Here is a 22,626-nt window from a genome sequence, read left to right as displayed (position 1 = left end):
GAGGACCTGAGCCCTAGGACCATGCCCCAGGACTACCTGACATGATGACTCCTTGCTGTCCCCAGTCCACCTGACCATGCTGCTGCTCCAGTTTCAACTGGCCTGAGCCCTAGGACCATGTCCCAGGACTACCTGACATGACTCCTTGCTGTCCCCAGTCCACCTGGCCATGCTGCTGCTCCAGTTTCAACTGTTCTGCCTTACTATTATTCGACCATGCTGGTCATTTATGAACATTTGAACATCTTGGCCACGTTCTGTTATAATCTCCACCCGGCACAGCCAGAAGAAGACTGGCCACCCCACATATGCTCTCTCTAATTCTCTCTTTCTTTCTCTCTCTCGGAGGACCTGAGCCCTAGGACCGTGCCCCAGGACTACCTGACATGATGACTCCTTGCTGTCCCCAGTCCACCTGACTGTGCTGCTGCTCCAGTTTCAACTGTTCTGCCTTATTATTATTCGACCATGCTGGTCATTTATGAACATTTGAACATCTTAGCCATGATCTGTTATAATCTCTACCCGGCACAGCCAGAAGAGGACTGGCCACCCCACATAGCCTGGTTCCTCTCTAGGTTTCTTCCTAGGTTTTGGCCTTTCTAGGGAGTTTTTCCTAGCCACCGTGCTTTTACACCTGCATTGCTTGCTGTTTGGGGTTTTAGGCTGGGTTTCTGTACAGCACTTTGAGATATCAGCTGATGTACGAAGGGCTATATAAATAAATTTGATTTGATTTGATTTCCTTATATGAACTGTAAAACTCAGTAACATTTTTTAAATTGTTACATGTTGCATTTGATATTTTTTTGGTGTGTGTGTCAGTATAAACGCAGCCACTCTGTTTTATTTAGAGATTGAGCATGATTAATGCAAATGTAATGTCCCCTAACCCCCTGTCAGTAGGGTGCAAACTGTGATTAATGAAATGCCAAAGGAAATATGGAGCTGTGAGGAGAGCAGAGCAATGCAGTATGTTGAAATGTTTTCTTATATAAACATTCTCTATGCAATTTGTGATATGTGTATATAGCTTGTCTTGAAAAACAAAGTAGCTCACACATGAGTGAATTGTAACTAGTGGTCTATGCAAGATAAACATAATACTAGAGAAAATTATACATTTTCCATACTTTGATCTCCATAAAATATACAATCAAATCGTTGTGCAAATTCCTGAACCTCGCATTATGTGGAATTATATATATTTATATATATATATATATATATTAAACATTTTATGTCCTCTTACATTGTAATTATGGTCACATCAAGGAGTGTGGAGAAAGCGCCGATAACATCTCGCGAGTTTTGGATATGGGATTTGACTTTGCAGTGGGTGGAGACAGGATAGCAAGTGGAATCGAAATCGCCTTTTTGACAGCTAACATAAAAAAAATACTGTTTAATTTAAACTTGATGAATGAATGCGTTGATATTTCGTACTGTTGCACCTACATCGAGGCATATCGTTAAGGAGGTTCATTCTATCACGTCAATCCTCTGGAACGTTTCTGCGGAGAGTATGCTCTGGAGCTTGTAATGCTGCCTTAGCTGAAACGTTTCAGCTACAGTGAAGAAAATACCTTTTCAGTTTAATCGAAACTCCCCGGTAAGAATAATAAAAAACGTTTATTATCGGTGCATGTCATGGTTTCAATGTGATGTTTGAAAACTTAGTTTCAAGACAAAGTTTCGAATTCAAAAGCACTGCGGCCATTGGCAAATTGTCTTGACGCTACTGTATCAATGTATTCTGCTCATGGCATGACACATTATTTTAACGCAAGAATGTAACGTTAGCGGTTTGCTTGGACAAATTAGGCTATGGCTTCAAATATGAACAGGACCTGTTTCTAAGCATCCTATGGAGTATTCATGAATATCAGTCAAGCTTAGTCCTACAAAGGCTATACGTGTTTAATCATAACTATGGTAATCTGAACCCTGACATTGTTATCAATCGCGATTCTTCATTAACACAGTTTTGTCTAGGCCTTAACGAGACTGAAGTAAACACGTTTGTCCTGTCATTATGAGGGTTCTGTGTGTTCAACTCAATTCTGGATGACATAAAAGGGTAACTGCTAACACAGTTTGGTCAGGTAGTATTTTCTGGTCTGGGATTGATTCATCCTGGAATAGATTTAGCTACACCAGGGTAATCACAAACCCAAGTAATTAATCCCTTACATTTTCAAGAATTTCCTAAATCGCATACAGACTAATCCATGTTGACTGAGGATGACGTTTATGAAAATCCCACCAACTAAAGTTGAAAACCAGCATTCTTGAGGTTTTCATATTTCGTTTTTGAATTGACCTTTTTTTAATACATTTTTTACCAGATTTGATTTGTCTTATAAACAATACAGCACATACAAACGACTACATCCTACAAACATCACCCCTGTCCAGACCTACTTCCATCCCGTGTTTGATTACACATTAAGTTAATAGTTTCACAAATAGGCCTAGCCAACACTATGAATGATTCATTTTTTTAAGTAGGCTATCATGACTTCTTCTGCAATATGGACCTCTCTCACCTGTTGCTCTTGGTCTCAGGTGAGTGGGTGCTGCTATAGCCTACATATCATGAAAACAGCCAACCTGTACTAAATATGAATGCCTAATTTTCATTGCCTCGGTACTTCTGTTAGGAAGGTAATCTATAGTGAATGGGAGCTCAGCTGGCAGCCTGTAGTTGATGAAGTGGAAGTCTGGGGGAGTTTATGAGAGAAGTGTGTATCTGAATATTAGGAATGTAGCCTAAATCGTTTGTGTATTATTGACAATACACAGTTTCTGCTTTTTAGGATATCTGTGTAATGCACACTTCCTTTTAGGCCTATATATGAGATACCTATTCTATTTTTCTATGTCATAGTATTGCATTTCATTTTCTGGCCTTTTAGGAGTCTGTCATGTGGCTGAATTATAATGTGCTATGATGCAATGTTTCCAGAGGATTATCTGTCCTCGCGTCTGTCTGACATTTCTCCTGAACCTGCAGAATGGATGCATCGGCCAGCATTTCTCATGGGCCCCCCTGGGGCAACAATGACTGGAAACAAACCAAGTACTGTCAACTTTAAGGAAAATAATCTAGGCTATTAAGGGGTTTATAAGTGATTTTCTTTTAGAATTCAAGGGGTGCATTTTAAATGATTGGAAACCTTACAGGCTACGGTGGCTTTAACTGCATCTGGGGTTTTGTGACAGTGGCAGGCTGACAGTGTCCCCAGCAGAGCGAAAGAGAGGGAGAGTATGGTACAGCTGCTAATGTTGTGCGTTGGTCTGTAGCTCTAGCTAACATGAGCGCTAGGAGGCTTGATCCAACCTGACATGCCACAATTGGGCCAGGAATAAAAATGACAAAAGGGCCTGGAGGACACAGGCAATAAACTAGCTGAGAAGAGCGGTCTATTAAGTGGTTCTTTGTGAGAACGGAGAGGTGAGCAAGTTGTCCTTCAAAAGGATGAGGATGCAGAGCAGGGAGGGAATCTCCAAGGTGATCCTGAAGGGACAAGCCAGCGACAGGCAGTGGGTAGAAATGCCAGAGTAAGATACTAACAGCGCTGTTTACCTATCGTGGAGCGGGAGCCTTATTAAAATGCATTAGAATCTCCAGGCTGCTGCTTCTCCCATCCCCATCATCAGGGTGCTTATCATCTCCAAGGCAAACGGCAATACAAAACACTAGGGAGCTGTGCAAGGCCTGTCAGCCAAGTCCTGATAGAGAGACCTGGCACGCTCAGCCTCAGCTCAGTCGCTACTGCTGTGATGTCATCAGAGAGAGGCTTAATAACATTCTCCTTGGTTACTGCTGCTACTGCTCACCCTTTTGTAACCAAACCCATATAGGAGCAGTTTGGAAACACTACTGTCTCCTGCTCCCATCACTACAAATGTCAGAGGTTTGATCATGTATAGATAAGAGATTAGTGACTATGGAAATGACCATATCCTTTTTACATCTAAAAGAACCCATGTGAAGTTCAAAGGAGTATGGCAAATCCTTTTTTATTAATTAAGGGATATATACTTTATTTTTTTATTTTTTTAACAATTTTCCATCTTAAAATGTAGGAGTAAGCAAAGATGGAAAAGGGGTATTTTTTTGGAAAACCTCTACCAGAAATATATATCTAATACCTTTAGACTATAACACTCATATTGAAGGAAACACCCCTTGCCAACAAATATCAACACTTTTTTTTTTATTTAGTTTTGGAAACATTTTTCTGCCTTTAAGTTTCAGAAAAATTGCCTTGTGCCTTGAAATTCTGTTATCAAAATCCCACATCTTTAAAGATATTTTCTAATTTCTCTCCCTCATTAGGAGAGGAGGATAATGGAAGTTCACAAGTAACAAATAAAGGTAGATCTATTAAGTAGTCAGTGTTTTTTTTTACTGATATCAATTTGGTTTATTAATTATTGTGATAAATGGAATATTAAAAAAATCGCTAACGGAATTTCTGCAGTTGAATTGGCTACAACAAAGTAAAGAATACTGAACTATACTCTAGTGGGCACACGAGTTAGGTACACTATAGTACTGTACTTTACGGTACTCTACTTGACTACTGTACTGAACTGTACTTTGCTGTACTCGAATGCTCTCTGCTGTGCTGTACTCTACTGTGGAATTGCCCAGATGCTGAATTGTCTTTACTATTTCAAAGACCTTTTCAGCTTCCCTGAAACAAGGGCTATTTTTCAATTGTCTTTCCTTGATTCCTCACATCCTCTCTCTTTGCCTCCTCGACATGCATTGGAGAAGAAGATTAGACAAAGGAACCTCAGATCTTCTGTACATTTTGAGGAGGCAAAGGGAGAGGATCTGAGGAATCAGGACAATTAAGAAAGAGCCTTGGGATTACTAGGTCACCCAGGGACATCTATAAAGACATAACTACTCCAGGCTTTGTGCTTTTTGTCTTCTCAGAGAGACAAAAGCAGAAAGCTGTTTTTACTGTAAAAGCATAGAGAGAAGTCAGGTGAAACCTCAGGCTAGAAATGTGTTGTCCAGTCTGGCTGGTTTAACAGTTTTTCAACGCACGGCATATTTACTTACTGTATCGCCTGCCTGCTGCCTTCGAAGGGACTATTTACTTACTGTATCGCCTGCCTGCTGCCTTCGAAGGGACTATTTACTTACTGTACCGCCTGCCTGCTGCCTTCGAAGGGACTATTTACTTACTGTACCGCCTGCCTGCTGCCTTCGAAGGGACTATTTACTTGCTGTATCGCCTGCCTGCTGCCTTCGAAGGGACTATTTACTTACTGTACCGCCTGCCTGCTGCCTTCGAAGGGACTATTTACTTACTGTATCGCCTGCCTGCTGCCTTCGAAGGGACTATTTACTTACTGTACCGCCTGCCTGCTGCCTTCGAAGGGACTATTTACTTACTGTATCGCCTGCCTGCTGCCTTCGAAGGGACTATTTACTTACTGTATTTCCTGCCTGCTGCCTTCGAAGGGACTATTTACTTACTGTATCGCCTGCCTGCTGCCTTCGAAGGGACTATTTACTTACTGTACCGCCTGCCTGCTGCCTTCGAAGGGACTATTTACTTACTGTACCGCCTGCCTGCTGCCTTCGAAGGGAATATTTACTTTTCTTAATGCCTGTTTCATTATTTATAAGCAGCATTCAGTATAACAAAGATTTTGGGACGATTAGGGGAAAGCGGATGTGGGTGAGGTGGTTGACTGAGAAGTGTGGTGGGTGGGTGGGAGCTCTAGGGAGACTGAACATTTAACATTACATTTAAGTCATTTAGCAGACGCTCTTATCCAGAGCGACTTACAAATTGGTGCGTTCACCTTAAGACAATACTGATGGAAGTGGAGCTGGAGCGGTAACATTAAGCCAGACAGAAATATAATTTAAATGTGAAGCATTCCCAGTTGTAGCCCGAGTTCATGCATGCATATGATTATGATGGGAACTATGCTGACCTTTCTCCAATTGGATAATTTTACTCTTAATGTAACATTTACTTTACACAGAAAATGTCAAGCAAAAAGCGCTCTGTTTACTCTTCATTCAGAGTGTTATTCCCCGCAGCAACAGAAGTTAAGCTATGTAAGGACATCAGTTTTCAAACAACCCAGGCTGTCAATGTCTATTTTAGGCCTAATAATTAGTTCAGTAGACGTGTAGTTCTAAAGTTTACATATTATAAAAATGTTTTAAAATGATTTAGTCCAGGGGTTTTCAAACTTTTCTTGCCCAGAGACCCCCAGCCAGGCAAACCAGGGACCTTCATCATATGTTAGCAGAAAAAAATAAAATCACGTCTTCAGGTGAATGACAATGGCAAGTAGAAGTAATCAACATTTTAAAGTGAAGAGATTTTTGTAGACAGATATTGTTTTGACATCTCCAAAGTTCATTGGGAGAGGAAATGTAAACTAACAGTCTATTGGCGGCATAGAGATTTTTGCTGTTATAAAACATTTTCTGCAATTCTGCAGTTTTAAAGCGAATTTCCTGCATTTCTATGCATTTTGCAATGGTTAATGCTGTGTTCCTCTGCAAAAAATCAATGGGCATGTGCCCAGAATGCCCAGTTTCTCTTCTCCTTGACTGTATAGCTTTTTTTTGTTAGTTCTCAAAGATGGTATTATAAAAAATAAAGTGTGTGTGTATATATACACACACACACATACTTTATTTTTATATATACACACGCACACATTTGAAGTAGGAAGTTTACATACACTTAGGTTGGAGTCATTAAAACTCGTTTTTCAACCACGCCACAAATTATTTGTTATCAAACTATAGTTTTGGCAGGTCGGTCAGAAATGTACATACACTAAGTTGACTGTGCCGTTAAACAGCTTGAAAAATTCCAGAGAATTATGTCATGGCTTTAGAAGCTTCTGATAGGCTAATTGACATAATTTGAGTCAATTGGAGGTGTACCTGTGGATGTATTTCAAGGCCTACCTTCAAACTCCGTGTCTCTTTTTTTTTCATGGGAAAATCAAAAGAAGTCAGCCAAGACCTCAGAATTCTTTTTGTAGACCTCCACAAGTCTGGTTCATCCTTGGGAGCAATTTCCAAACGCCTGAAGGTACCACATTTATCTGTACAAACAATAGTACACAAGTATAAACATCATGGGACCACGCAGCTGTCATACTGCTCAGGAAGGAGACGCGTTCTGTCTCCTAGAGATGAACGTACTTTGGTATGCGGAAAGTGCAAATCCATCCCAGAACAACAGCAAAGGACCTTGTGAAGATGCTGGAGGAAACAGGCTCCAGCAGGCTTCATCAGCATTATCACCCACCACGACTGTGCATTTTGAAAACCTATATACTGTTGAAGTCGGAAGTTTACATAGACTTAGGTTGGAGTCATTCTGTACACTTTCTTGAATTTGGTCTAGATTTTGGGACTGAAAAGACCCCTGGTGGCATGTCTGGTGGGATAAGTGTGTGTGTCAGAGCGTTGCGTAAGTTGACTATGCAAACATTTGGGGACTTTCAACAAAATGTTTCTTATAAAAATAAGTGATGCAGTCAATCTCTCTTTGCCAAGAGAGACTGGCATGCATCATATTTATATAAGCCCTGAACAGTTATTCTAACATCTTCAAAGTGCGCAACAGAATTAGGTAAGAAGGACTGCACATCGCTGCTTCCTCGACTTGCATGTTCTGTTAATATGAATTACCATAATCTAAATGTGATCTGTCATTCTCAGCATTATGGGTGGACGCCCTGATTTTAAATGCAGCCGGTCAAAATGTCAGGTGCCATATTCTCCTAACGGAAACCCTGCCATGGTGGTATTCTGTTGCAGCTAGTGATATTAATCAAATACTTTTTCACATAAAATCACCCAAACCCCTCCCCCCACCTCCCAATAACAAAACATATTGTGCTGACCCCTGATTTAGTCAGATTAGCGAGATTAGATATTCAGTGAGGGAAAAAAGTATTTGATCCCCTGCTGATTTTGTACATTTGCCCACTGACAAAGAAATGATCAGTCTATAAATTTAATGGTAGGTTTATTTGAACAGTGAGAGACAGAATAACAACAATAAAAAATCCAGAAAAACACATGTCAAAAATGTTATACATTTATTTGCATTTTAATGAGGGAAATAAGTATTTGACCCCCTCTCAATCAGAAAGATTTCTGGCTCCCAGGTGTCTTTTATACAGGTAACAAACTGTTACCTGTATAAAAGACACCTGTCCACAGAAGCAATCGATCAATCAGATTCCAAACTCTCCACCATGGCCAAGACCAAAGAGCTCTCCAAGGATGTCAGGGACAAGATTGTAGACCTACACAAGGCTGGAATGGGCTACAAGACCATCGCCAAGCAGCTTGGTGAGAAGGTGACAACAGTTGGTGCGATTATTCGCAAATGGAAGAAACACAAAATAACTGTCAATCTCCCTCGGCCTGGGGCTCCATGCAAGATCTCACCTGCGTGGAGTTGCAATAATCATGAGAACGGTGAGGAATCAGCCCAGAACTACACGAGAGGATCTTGTCAATGATCTCAAGGCAGTTGGGACCATAGTCACCAAGAAAACAATTGGTAACACACTACGCCGTGAAGGACTGAAATCCTGCAGTGCCTGCGAGGTCCCCCTGCTCAAGAAAGCACATATACATGCCCATCTGAAGTTTGCCAATGAACATCTGAATGATTCAGAATACAACTGGGTGAAAGTGTTGTGGTCTGATGAGGCCAAAATGGAGCTCTTTGGAATCAACTCAACTCGCTGTGTTTGGAGGAGGAGGAATGCTGCCTATGACCCCAAGAACACCATCCCCATCGTCAAACATGGAGGTGGAAACATTATGCTTTGGGGGTGTTTTTCTGCTAAGGGGACAGGACAACTTCACTGCATCAAATGGACGATGGATGGGGCCATGTACCGTCAAATCTTGGGTGAGAACCTCCTTCCCTCAGCCAGGGCATTGAAAATGGGTCGTGGATGGGTATTCCAGCATGACAATGACCCAAAACACACGGCCAAGGCAACAAAGGAGTGGCTCAAGAAGAAGCACATTAAGGTCCTGGAGTGGCCTAACCAGTCTCCAGACCTTAATCCCATAGAAAATCTGTGGAGGGAGCTGAATGTTCGAGTTGCCAAACGTCAGCCTCGAAACCTTAATGACTTGGAGAAGATCTGCAAAGAGGAGTGGGACAAAATCTCTCCTGAGATGTGTGCAAACCTGGTGGCCAACTACAAGAAACGTCTGACCTCTGATTGCCAACAAGGGTTTTGCCACCAAGTACTAAGTCATGTTTTGCAGAGGGGTCAAATACTTATTTCCCTCATTAAAATGCAAATCAAAATTTTTTGACATGTGTTATTCTGTCTCTCACTGTTCAAATAAACCTACCATTTAAAATTATAGACTGATCATTTTGTCAGTGGGCAAACGTACAAAATCAGCAGGGGGTCATACTTTTTTCCCTCACTGTAGCCTACTTTGTCTGTTTCACAAAAAACACTACATAGAAAATGTATTTTGCCACATATGATGGACTTCAAGGCCGTCTCTTAGTAGTGTGTGTACCGCAATATTATCTGGAGCACCAAAATGTAGGCTAATTGAAGTCATTGTGCCTGAATGGTTATGACAGTGAACGGTTGTGCAACAAATCTTATCTAGAATATGTTTCTAGTTCTGTGTTCCTAGTAACAGGATGGCTAAGCATTTTTAAAAAACTTGTCCTGTCATTTCTGCGTGCTGGTTACGGTGCCAGAGTCTTTTTTTAGAAAGTCCAGATTTATTGTCAAACTGTGCGAGACTTTCCATTACGCTATGTAATCATTAATAATCCACTTCTTAAATTGAGTGTTCTGTTTTTCCTGAGTGCTAGCATGTCCCAATACATCCTACCATCCTTTTCTATACATCTGTATAATTCAGAATTGGAATAAAATATTACACAACAGGATATTTAATATGGAAAGCATCATGGGGTGCCTCTTTAGGGAGACCACTGGGGAGTGGAGCGGTGGAGTTTGGATCCACATTTTCGCTCACAAAAACCTTTGATCTCCAGCTGAAACCTCAGTGGGTCAGTGCAGTGTTAGCTGAAGATGATGCCATGGAATTGCCTGCTAATTTATCACAGAGGCAGGCTGACGTTTGGAAAAACCTTCCGTACTTGGCACAGTGGAATTGCAGTGGGCCCTGCACGCATCCCTGTGGGCCGCCTGTGTGCATTGAGGAGGATTAACGCTCACCACTGGCACCATTGCCCTTGTCCTCATGGATTGGAGGGCAATGCTGCTTTAGGTCTTCATGCTGTGACATTTAAGCAGCAAAAAAATGCATTGAGCACTATTAGCCCATTTCTCGTCCTTCGTGAATGTGAATGAGTAAAATGAAGTGGTATTGTCTGAATATCATACCAACTTAAATGCATGTAGGAATTGGTTAAATGGGTACCAGTAGGCTAAAAGGGAAAGCCGAGGGGTTTGTGCTATCTGCCTATACAGGTACATTTGAAATCTTAGAAGTAATTTCTGCACCTAAATCCCATGTAGGGGGCTTGGTCAAACTTCAGAGGAACCCTGTAGGTAATTTATTTTTCAAATGGCACCCTATTCCCTTTGTAGTGCACTACTTCTGATCAGGTCACATCAAAAGTAGTGCACTGTAAAGGGGATATGGTGCCATTTGGGACAGCCATGTACTCCTGATGACATCCAGGTCATGAAGCCTATAGGCCCAGCTGTCAAGGTCACGAGCAGTGTCTAATTATGGGCTTTAGCCCCCTGTCAGTACAATATGGGTCAGTGGGTAGAGGTGAGTTAACCAAACCTGGCTCCTCTGCCAGTGCCCTTGGCAAATGGCGATCCAAGTCAAATATTTGGGGGAGAGGAGAAAAAAGGAGGCCCCAAAACTGAGTGACACCCATCGTTCTTTATCTTCAAATGTAGTGCAGTTCACATATGAGTATTCTGAGTACCAGTACATCTGCATTGCTATCATATTGTATCTATAGATGGGAGCCCTTATCTCCATCTATAGATACAATAAGACTTTTCCCACCTGAATTAGTATCATGCTCTTTTGCTTAACTAAATCTCAAATCATAATGAAAAAAAGTTAAAAAGCTCTTGGGTAACTGATCTTTTTCCTATGACTTAGCTACAACTGCAGGGTATTACCACAAATACTGAGCCTACTACTACCACTGACATATTGTAGCCTATGTATTTGGATGTCAAAATAGCCTGAGGACTTTTTTTTAGCCTGCCTCTATTGCAGCATATGAGAGCAGATATGGAAAGAGAATGAGAGCAGCAAGAGAGAGAGTGAAAGAGAGTGCAGGGAGCGAGAGATGGAGCCATCATGTCTTTGTTCAGTCTGGCTTCTTCCTCCAGGGCCCTTGGGTTGGCTGGCTGCTAGAGGAGAGAGAGTCCGGGGCTTTAGGAGAGTGTAAGGCTGGCTGTGTCCAATGGGCCCTGGTCAAAAGTATTGCACTAAATAGGAAATAGGGTGCCATTTGGGACTGAGACCGAGTCAGGCCAGAGATACTGGAGTTCTTTATGAGCTCAGTCTGGAGAGACAGGAAGACCATGGGGGGATGGCTGCTCTCTGGGGATGCTAGTGGCAAAGGAGGATTCTCCAGGAGGTTTTAGGATAGAGTGATTTTACAGAGGAACATTTTAAGAAATCAGAGGTGCATGTGTGTCTGTCCAAATGTGTGTTAGAAGTGGCAATGCCTGTTCATTATGTTTCCATGATATCTGCTCTATGAATCTTGTGCTCCATGTCTGCTGCTCAAAGCATTAGAGACATTGAGGTAAGAGTTCAACTGGAAATATTTTACTCAACATGAGATTGAAGGATAGATGGGCTTGGCTGCAAAATAGACTTGGTGGTATCCAGATTGTCCTACCTTCAAACCGATCTTGTGCCATCCTGGGATATTTGGTAATACCGGCGCTGCACACAAGGGGCACTATTTTCAAACCCCACTGAGCCTCTGTAATACCAAGGTTAGCAATGCTAACAAGTACATGGAAAATACCATAGTGATTGCTAGTTAAATGAAAACGAGCGCATGCAAACATTTTTACAGTCTCTGATAAACTGTTTGCAGGACAGATATCACAGCTCATAAAGTTTATAAAAGTAACAAAAATCTGCTCACAGTTTGCTGCACACACAAAACGAATATTAGACAGCAAGGTAGGCCTAAAAACCATATCTAGATTGTTTTCAAGTTTATGGGTGATTTATCTTGATTTTTGAAACTTTTTCTCTGAAAAAGCTTTGTTGCACAATTAATACACTGGGTTCAAACAGGAATAATCTAATGAATTCAGGGATTATAAATATAAGCCTTTGACCCACTAATGATTTAATTATTTTATCAAAATAGTTTAACCTGCTTTTTTTGCAATAATCACTGATCTGGCTTTCAAAGCTTCATATGAAAATCCATTTTTGTTATAAATTGAACCAGAATCATGTTTTATACTCATTGCACATTTATAAAACATAGACTAGATGGCTAGCACTTAAGTCTGTGTCTAAAATGCTGCTAGCGGTACGTGGTACTCCAGCGCCAGACAAACTGAGCATTCATTAATTTCCCACAATCATGTTCATTGATACTTCCATTTTCGTAGATAACTAGGTACTAAATCAGCAAACCAAATGCACATCTTCAGAGCATTTAGCTCTGCAAAACGCAGCATCACATGATGCAAAATTCATCATACGGGACAGATTTCTGTATTTTGAAAGGTACATCTTGAAAACTTGGGACTATGTCAACAATGGACTAATGAAACAAATACCAAAATATAGTTTTTGGGGTGGGGTTTTCCTTTAATAGTTCTAAGATATTTAGCTGGCAAACATTTAGTTGTGAATTCCATACTTTAACCTGATCACCTGGCGCATGCTGCACAACAATGTGACTCACAAAGCTCCGATGTCTTGTTGTTGTGTGCTTGTAAACAAACGTGACTGGGGACTACCGGTAGGCCTACACTTCATAATGAATAATAATCTGAACGGTGAAATGAAGAACGTGATCTGCTTTATTTCCTAACCTACTGCACAAGTTGACTGCAGGTATTTACTTAAAAAAGATTTGGTATTGAAAAACCATCCCGTGGCTATTACCAAATACTCTGGAATACGGCAATACAGTATACCTACCAAGCCTACTGCAGACCGTCTGGCTCCAGGGAGAGGAAGGGAGTGTATTTAGTGTCTACAGCCCAAAGTTGAAGGTTAGGGAGATAGTCCGTAGATTCTGATTAATATTATAGATGCCAATGACTACGCTAACTCTCTTGACTCTTCTTTTTGAGTATTGCTAAATTATCATGGTGATATAAAGCATATTTTAAATGAATTGTTTAAGTCTCAATGTTATTTACTCAACTTTTTTATACTGGAATAATTATATTATTTTAATCTCAGCCGCTATTATGGAAAGTGATATTTATAGTATTCCAGGCAGAGGCTAGCCTATTGAAACATTTGTTCTTGTAGCAGTCAACCTTTAGATGACTACTTTCCCACATAGTCTGGAAGCAGCTGCTTGGGATCTGAATTAGTGGCGGCATCCCAAATGGCACTGTATTCCCAAGATGGGGCCGCAGTAAAAAGTAGTGCACTATGGGTCCTGGAGTGATCAAAAGCAGTGCACTATATAGGGAATAGCATTTGGGACGCAGATAGCCTGTCTCACCACATGACTCACTTGTTCTCTCAATATGCAGGTTAGTGTAGTTTTAAGAGGAACTTTTCTTTTCCCCTTTCTCACAATGTCATTCATCAAGACATAACCAGGAGGGGAATGTGATTTGAGGTTCTAGGAATGCCTGTGCTTATCCACCAAGGTAAACAAAGGATACGTCCCAACTGGCACCCTTTTCCCTAGCCTATACAGTGCACTACTTTTGATCAGAGCCATATGGGTCCTGGCCAAAAGTAGTGCATTTAAAAGGAATACTTTGAGATTTTGGCAATGAGTCCCTTTATCTACTTCCTCAGAGTCCGACGACCTTGTGGATACCATTTGTATGTCTCTGCGTCCAGTATGAAGGAAGTTAGAGGTATTGCGAGCCAATGTTAACTAGCGTTGTTAGCTATTTCCATAGACTTCTAGTCATTGCTTTAACTGTAGTTAGCAATTGAGCTAAAGCTAGTGAGAAACTACCTTCCAACTGCATGCAGAGACATGAAAATGGTATCCACGAGTTCATTTGACTCTAGGTAAGTAGATAAAGGGCTTCATTGCCAAAATCCCGGAGTATCCCTTTATTTGGGACGCAGACAAAGACTTCTCCAAGGGAAGGGACTTTGATCCCTAAAATTGTTCTACCGGTATGTAGACCATCATGCACTGAAAATAATAGGCTTACACTTTGATATTATTTCTATGATTACTAAGTCTGAAATATAGTATGTTCAGTTGGAAACATGATATCAGTAATATGCAAAAAATGATCTCTCTCGCCCCACCCACTCTCACTCTCTCCCTCTCCAGGTGTATCGGCGCCTGGCTAGCGGGAGACGGAGCATGCCTGTGAGATCAGAGATCAGATTGGACGTGGAGCTGTGATGCGTGCGGCGAGCTGCAGGATGAACGTGGCGGCCATTCTGAATGGCCTGCTGGTGTCGGTGGTGGCAGCACTGCTCTGGAAGTACGTGAGGCTAAGTGAGCACGCTGCAGTACTGGAGGAGGAGCTGCAGCTGACCCGCCAGTCCCAGGAGCTGTCCCAGGCCCGGATAGACTACCACGCTGCTCTGCTCGCCCTCCAGGAGCATGGCACCCGTATGGTCTGCACCGGCAAGATGCACACTGACCGCATCTGCCGCTTCGACTACCTGTGCTACTGCACCGAGGCTGAAGAGTTTGTCTTCTTCCACAGCAACTCCTCCTTCATGTTGCCCAACCTGGGGCCCCGGCGCTTCCAGCCGGCCCTGCTGGACCTGTCCTCTGTGGAGGATCACAACACCCAGTACTTCAACTTCCTGGAGCTGCCCGCAGCTGCCCTCAAGTTCATGCCCAAGCCTGTGTTCGTCCCTGACGTCACCCTCATCCTCAACCGGTTCAATCCGGATAACCTGATGCACGTGTTCCACGATGACCTGCTGCCCATCTTCTACACCATGCGGCAGTACTCGGACCTGGACGATGAGGCCCGCCTGGTCTTCATGGAGGGCTGGGGTGAGGGCGCACACTTTGACCTCTACCGCCTGCTGAGCAGCAAGCAGCCACTTCTCAAAGAGCAGCTGAGGAACTTTGGCAAACTTATGTGCTTTACTAAGTCCTATGTGGGCTTGTCCAAGATGACCACATGGTACCAGTACGGCTTTGTCCAGCCACAGGGCCCCAAAGCCAACATCCTGGTCTCTGGGAACGAGATCCGGCAGTTTGCCTCATCGCTGATGGAGAAGCTCAATATCACCACACGAGGAGGAGAGGAAAGCGCAGCGGAGGAAAAGGACGAGTACATCGTAGTGTTCAGTCGCTCCATCAACAGACTCATCCTGAATGAAGCGGAGCTGATCCTGGCGTTAGTGCAGGAGTTCCAGATGAGAGCGGTGACTGTGTCTCTGGAGGAGCAGAACTTCCCCAGAATCGTCAAGGTCATCAGCGGGGCCTCCATATTGGTCAGCATGCACGGGGCCCAGCTGGTCTCCTCTCTCTTCCTCCCCCGGGGGGCCGTCGTTGTGGAGCTCTTCCCCTATGCGGTCAACCCAGAGCAGTACACCCCTTACAAAACCCTGGCCTCTCTACCAGGCATGGACCTGCAGTATGTGGCCTGGAGGAACATGGTGGAGGAGAACTCTGTGGCCTACCCAGAGAGGCCCTGGGAGCAGGGAGGTATAGCCCACCTGGATAAGGAAGAGCAGGATCACATCCTGACCAGTAAGGAAGTACCCAGACACCTGTGCTGCCGCAACCCTGAGTGGCTCTATCGTATTTACCAGGACACCATAGTGGACATCCCTTCTTTACTAGAGGCTCTCAGAGCGATCGTGAAAACCAGGCCCAACCTGAAGAAGGCCAAACCTGCCAGCACGGTCCACCCGGGCCGGGTCAGAGAGCCCCAGTGCCAGACATCGGTTCAGGCCACCAACGAGGCCAAGCTGACTGTGTCCTGGCAAATCCCCTGGAACCTGAAGTACCTGAAGGTCAGGGAAGTGAAGTACGAAGTGTGGATCCAGGAGCAAGGAGAGAACACGTACATGCCTTATATTCTCCCCCACCAGAACTATACCTTCTCTGAAAACATCAAACCCTTTACGACGTACCTGGTGTGGGTGCGCTGCATCTTTAACAAAAACCTCCTGGGGCCTTTTGCCGATGTACTCATGTGCAGGACATAATTTGTGTTGATCTATACAGTTACAAGTTTGTGACTGCTTGTTCCGGATGATCAGATATTGGGGTTGTGGATTACTGAAGGTGATACTAGATAAGTTCAGCCAGTAGTTTTGAAAGTAGCACTCACGAGCCAAAATGGGTCCCAGAAAATTGTGCACAATTGTATACGATGTCATTCATTTTGTATGATATGTTACGTCCTGCACAATAAATGTATATTTCCTACAATTCGTATGATATGTTACGAATTTGTAAGTGCTTAAGATCCCGTTCAATCTCATTAATATGAAAATCTGTGATTGAGGATAGTCTCCGATTTGAGGATAGTTGATATGATGTGATCTGTATCTAGGATGAGAGACAACCATGTCCTCAGACAGAGAGTGAAATGCAATGGAAGTTCAATGGCATTTAGCATGGGACGCAGGAACACGAGTCACGATTTAAGGATGCATCGTCTGTACCAATAGCAGAAAGTACTATACAACGTATCTTTTTGAGATGTAGGAATTTCTTTAATATACTTATTTATGAGCAAAAATATTTTTTATTAGTCTTAAAACACTGAACCTATCTATATCTGTACTTATTTGAGTATGTAATGTAGGTTTTCAGCAAAGCTCACATTTGATTGGTTTGTGATTTGTTATCTGAGAAATCACAACTTTGTGGCTTAGCCTACCCTCCTGCACAAAGTTGTAGCTTTGTCATGTTGCCTTTCTAATTGTCAATTTACATAATTGTTTGCAGAATGTTGCCAAAACCTTAAAGGGATACTGTAAGATTCTGGCAATTTTCTACTTACCCAGAGTCCGATGAACTTGTGGGCACCCTATTTATGCCTCTGCGTGCAGTATGAAGGAAGATAGGATTGCAAAACTACTTCTAACTAGCATTAGCACAATGACTGGAAATCTATGGGTATCTGCTAGCTGGGTATCTGCTTCAGGCCTGGACAATTCCAGTCCTCGGGGGCCTAATTGGTGTGACACTTCCCCCCCCGGTCCCTAGCAAACACACCTGATTTTAAACTAATTCAATTTTTAACTGAAGTTCATGATTAGTTGATTATTGGAGTCAGGTGTGTTAGCTGGGGCAAAAGTGTGACACCAATCAGGACCCAGAGGACTGGACTTGCCCAGGCCTGCTAGCTGCAAATACCCATACACTTCCAGTCATTACACTAAATCCAGTTAGCAATTATGCTAGCACTAGTTAGCAACTTCCTTCAAACCGCAATCAGAAACTAATAAGAAGGGTGTCCATTTGTTCATTTGACCCTGGGGAAGTAGATAAAGGTCCTCATTGCCAAACCCGAAGTATCCCTTTAAGAGAAACCAAAATGAATTTGAAAATGTGGTTACAAGTCTACAGTACCATTAAGTATGTGTTATTAGTTGTAATTGAATTATCTTGTGCTTCATTGAGGCTTTAATATTTGCCAGTTACCTTTTTGAACTATTGTGACCCATGGATAATAAATTCTTCCTCTTCTAGATTATTTGAGATATTAATTCAAGGCAGATAAAAACTTTCAAAGAGTGTGTCCAGGAAAATGTTTGCAGTTTTCTAAAGATGCGGACTAAAACATGCATTATTCCTTCAAATAGTAGCAGTCTTTTACGAACATTGTTCCTCTAAATGAAAATAAAGAGAATATATTATGTATTTATGTGAAAGGTTCTGTTGCTATGCGGTGCAGTTGCTAGATATGCGAGGGTTAGTTCTATTTCTTTCAGAAAAACTGGAGCTTCTTTAATCAGTTTCTTTGTCATTGTGTGTCAAAAGATAAATACAAAAAGGTTCATGCCACTTCAGTGTGCCCATTACAGCAATTCTGAGTTCAATTGTCCTATTATTATTTTTTATTCAGTCTACACAGTTGAAGAAAATGATCAGAATTCCTTACTTACTATTAATCGGTACCATTTCTGATTGTGATCATAGAAAATTTGTGCAGGTTATATGCATGCATAAACTTGTGAAATAATTAGCCTGTGATGCTTTGGTAATGACTACTATGCCCTGAATCAAACTGGAGTAATAACCCATTCTATGGCTCATCAATGCTGCTAACCATGTGTGATTCAGTGTCTTTATCCCAAATGGCACCCTCTTCCCTTTAATAGTGTACTACTTTTGACCAATAACTATAAAGGTCACCAGAGCCTAAAAGTAGTGCTCTATAGGGAATAGGGTGCCATTTTGGGACTCAGCCCAAGTCTATATGATGGTGTGCAATGCTGCCTGTTACATTTCATTGCCTTGTGGTGTGCAAAACTAAAGTAATGGCTAGCTTCCCAGTATGTGCCAAGCCCTCAGAGTACGAGTGCTGATGTAAGATCAGCTGCAGCCCTCGTGTCCTACTAAGCGTATATACATTGCCTTCAGAACGTATTAACACCCTTTGACTTTTTCAACATTTTGCTGTTACAAAGTGGGATTAAAATGGTTGTTAAAAAACGTACAATTAAATCCATCTACAAATAATCTAATGTCAAAGTGGAAGAAAAATGACACTAATACAGTATATCTTTATAAGTATTCAACCCACTTAGTCAATACATGTTTCTCTGGGCAAGTCTCTAACAGCTTTTCACACCTGAATTGTGCAACATTTGCCCCTTATTCTTTTCACAATACTTCAAGTTCTGTCATTGTTTATTGATCATTGCTAGACAACTGTATTTGGGTCTTGCCATAGATTTTCAAGCAGATTTAAGTCAAAACTGTAACTCAGCCACTCAGGAACATTCAGTGTCTTCTTGGTAAACAACCAGTGTAGATTTGACCTTGTGTTTTAGGTTATTGTCCTTCTGAACTGTAAATGAATCTCCCAGTATCTAGTGGAAAGCAGACTGAACCAGGTTTTACTCTAGGATTTTGTCTGTGCTTAGCTCCATTTCATTTCTATTTTAACCCGAAAAACTCCCCAGTCTTTAGCGATTACAAGCGTGCCCATAACATTATGCAGCCATTTCTATGCTTGAAAAGAATGGAGAGTGGTACTCAGTAATGTGTTGTATTGGGTTTGCCCCAAATATAACACTTTGTATTTAGGACAAAAAGTGATTGCTTTGCTACATTTTTTCAGTATTACTTTACTGCCTTGTTGCAAACATAATGCATGTTTTGGAATATTTGAATTATGTACAGGCTTCCTTAGTTTCACTCTGTCAATTAGGTTAGTATTGTGGAGTAACTACAAAGTTGTTGATCCATCCTCAGTTTTCACCTTTCACAGCTGCTCAAAGGGATATTCAATGTCTGTTTATTTTAAATATTTTTTTAAACTTATTTAGGCTTGCCATAACAAAGGGGTTGAATAGTTATTGACTCAAGACATTTGAGCTTTTCATTTTTAATTATACTGAACAAAAATATAAACGCAACAATGAACAATTTTACTGACTTACAGTCATTATGCCCTAATCTGTGGATTTCACATGACTGGGCAGGGGCGCAGGGCCTGGGAGAGCATAGACCCACCCACTTGGGAGCCAGGCCCACCCAATGGGTTTAATCAGCTTCTTGATATGCTACACCTGTCAGGTGGATGGATTATCTTGGTAAAGGAGAGATAATCCCTTACAGGGATTTAAAGAAATTTCTGCTCAAAATTGGATAGAAACAAGCTTTTTGTGCATATGGAACAGTTCTGGGATCTTTTATTTCAGCTCATGAAACATGGGACTAACACCTTACATGTTGCCTTTATATTTTTGTTCAGTATAATTTAGAATTTTTGGGGAAATCATCATTCCACTTTGACATTATGGTGTATTGTGTGTAGGCCAGTGAAAAAATCTCAATTGAATCAATTTTAAATTCAGGCTGTAACACAACAAAATGTGGAAAAAGGTCAAGGGGTGTGAATACTTTCTGAAGGCACTGTATTGTGATCTAAAAGGTTAAACTGTCCTAAATCAGCACTCCTACTCTGAGCGCTTGACATGCGGCCCCAGATCACTCTGTCCCACGGTTGAGTTTTCAGCAGAGGGCACAGGTTTGAAACGGTTTTTGAGGCAGCTGAGAGTGGTGACAGGAATCTGTGAATCAATAGCATTGGATTGGGTTTCTCTCTTCCCCTAAAACAGCACTAGTGACACACAGATCGCCAGTGCCAATTCATAGACTTTGCAATGTGTTGCATTGTTGATTATTGGTATAATCATTTAATGGACATTAATGGTGTCATAATAATCAAGGGATTTAAATGCAGTGCTGACTTGCTAGTATGTGAATATCCAACCCATTGTGCTGTACCCATTGAGGTATCCTACTGATGAACTAAATTCCACATTAACTGGAATTTGTCCCTTTTTGACTGAGATGTTTCGGTTTGAAAGTCCAACTTGAACTGTTTGAAAAAAAGATGTTCTCAAATGCAGTTCTGTCAGTGTTTGTATTCAAGAGATTATTTTGAACTGTTGTTGTTCAATGTGATGTATTTTGTGTGTTTCTTTTGCTTGTTAGGTTGTGTATACCACCTCCAGTAAAAAAATAAATATATTTGCTAAGACTGAAGTGTGCCAGAAACTAGTGTACATGTATTATGTTTATTATAATGATAAAAAAGTAAGTATTGAGTAACTGAGTTATTGAATAAAGCAACATTATTTTATATACAGTACCAGTCAAAAGTTTGGAGACACCTACTCATTCCAGGGTTTTATTTTTTTACTATTTTTTACTACATTGTAGAATAATAGTGAAGACATCAACTAGGAAATAACACATATGGAATCATGCAGTAACCAAAAAACAAATCAATATATGTTTTATATTTGAAACTCTTCAAAGTAGCCACCTTTTGCATTGACAGCTTTCAACACTCTTGGCATTCTCTCAACCAGCTTCATGAGGTAGTCACCTGGAATGCATTTCAATTAACAGGTGTGACTTTGTTAAATTAATTTGTGGAATTTCTTTCCTTATTGCATTTGATCCAATCAGTTGTGTTGTGACAAGGTTGGGGTGGTATACAGAACATAGCCCTATTTGGTAAAAGACCAAGTCCATATTATGGGAAGAACAGCTCGAAAAAGCAAAGAGAAATGACAGTCCATCATTACTTTAAGACATGAAGGTCAGTCAATCCAGAAAACGTCAAGAACTTTGAAAGTTTCTCAAAGTGCAGTCGCAAAAGCCATCAAGGGCAAAGATGAAACTGGCTCTCATGAGAACTGCCACAGGAAAGGAAGGCCCAGAGTTACCTCTGCTGCAGAAGATAAGTTCATTAGAGTTACCAGCCTCAGAAATTGCAGCCCAAATAAATGCTTCACAAGAGTTCAAGTAACAGACACATCTCAACATCAACTTTTCGGAGGAAACTCCATGAATCAGGCCTTCATAGTCAATTTGCTGCAAAGAAATCACTACTAAAGGACAACAACAACAAGAAAAGACTTGTTTGGGCCAAGAAACATGAGCAATGGACATATCAAGTCAAATCAAACTTTATTTGGCACATGTGCCGAATACAAGTGTAGATTTTACCGTGAAATGCTTACTTACAAGCCCTTAACCAACAGTGCAGTTCAAGAAGAAGAAAATATTTACCAAGCAGGCTAAAATAAAAAGTAATAATAAAAGTAACACAATAAGAATGACAACAAGGCTATATACAGGGGTACCTGTCACCATGCAGGGGTACAGGCTAATTGAGGTAATCTGTACATGTAGGTGAGGGTGAAGTGACTATGCATATGTAACAAACAGCGAGTAGCAGCAGTGTACAAGGGGGGGTCAATGTAAATTGTCCGGTGGCGATTTTTATTAATTGTTCAGCAGTCTAATGGCTTTGGGGTAGAAGCTGTTGAGGAGCCTTTTGGTTCTAGACTTGGCGCTCTGGTACCGCTTGCCGTTCGGTAGCAGAGAAAACAGTCTATAACTTGGGTGACTGGAGTCTCTGACAATTTTATGGGCTTTCCTCTGACATCGCCTATTATATACAGTTGAAGTCAGAAGTTTACATACACTTAGGTTGGAGTCATTAAAACTTGTTTTTCAAACACTCCACAAATTTCTTGTCAACAAACTATAGTCTTGGCAAGTTGGTTAGGACGTCTACTTTGTGCATGACACAAGTCATTTAAAAAAATTGCTTACAGATAATTGCTTACAGATTATTTCACTTATAATTCACTGTATCACAATTCCAGTGGATCAGAAGTTTACATACTGTTGACTGTGCCTTTCAGCAGCTTGGAAAATTCCAGAAAAGGAAGTCATGGCTTTAGAAGCTTCT

General features: G+C 41.4%; 1 protein-coding gene across 1 annotated transcript; it reads left to right on the top strand.

Moving 5' to 3' along the window:
- The first annotated feature begins 1,341 nt into the window (after positions 1-1,341).
- Positions 1,342-20,898, top strand: LOC115102845 (protein O-linked-mannose beta-1,4-N-acetylglucosaminyltransferase 2). Its single transcript, XM_029623218.2, has 2 exons — positions 1,342-1,612; positions 14,529-20,898. Exon 2 carries the CDS (start codon positions 14,603-14,605, stop codon positions 16,376-16,378), a length of 1,776 nt encoding a protein of 591 aa, XP_029479078.1. The 5' UTR covers positions 1,342-1,612; positions 14,529-14,602; the 3' UTR covers positions 16,379-20,898.
- Positions 20,899-22,626: the final 1,728 nt, after the last annotated feature.

Source organism: Oncorhynchus nerka, linkage group LG3 (genome assembly GCF_034236695.1).
Source record: "Oncorhynchus nerka isolate Pitt River linkage group LG3, Oner_Uvic_2.0, whole genome shotgun sequence".
NCBI lineage: Eukaryota > Metazoa > Chordata > Actinopteri > Salmoniformes > Salmonidae > Oncorhynchus > Oncorhynchus nerka.
The sequence above is the reverse complement of the archived record's forward strand: the minus strand, read 5'-3'. Positions and strand labels throughout refer to the sequence as shown.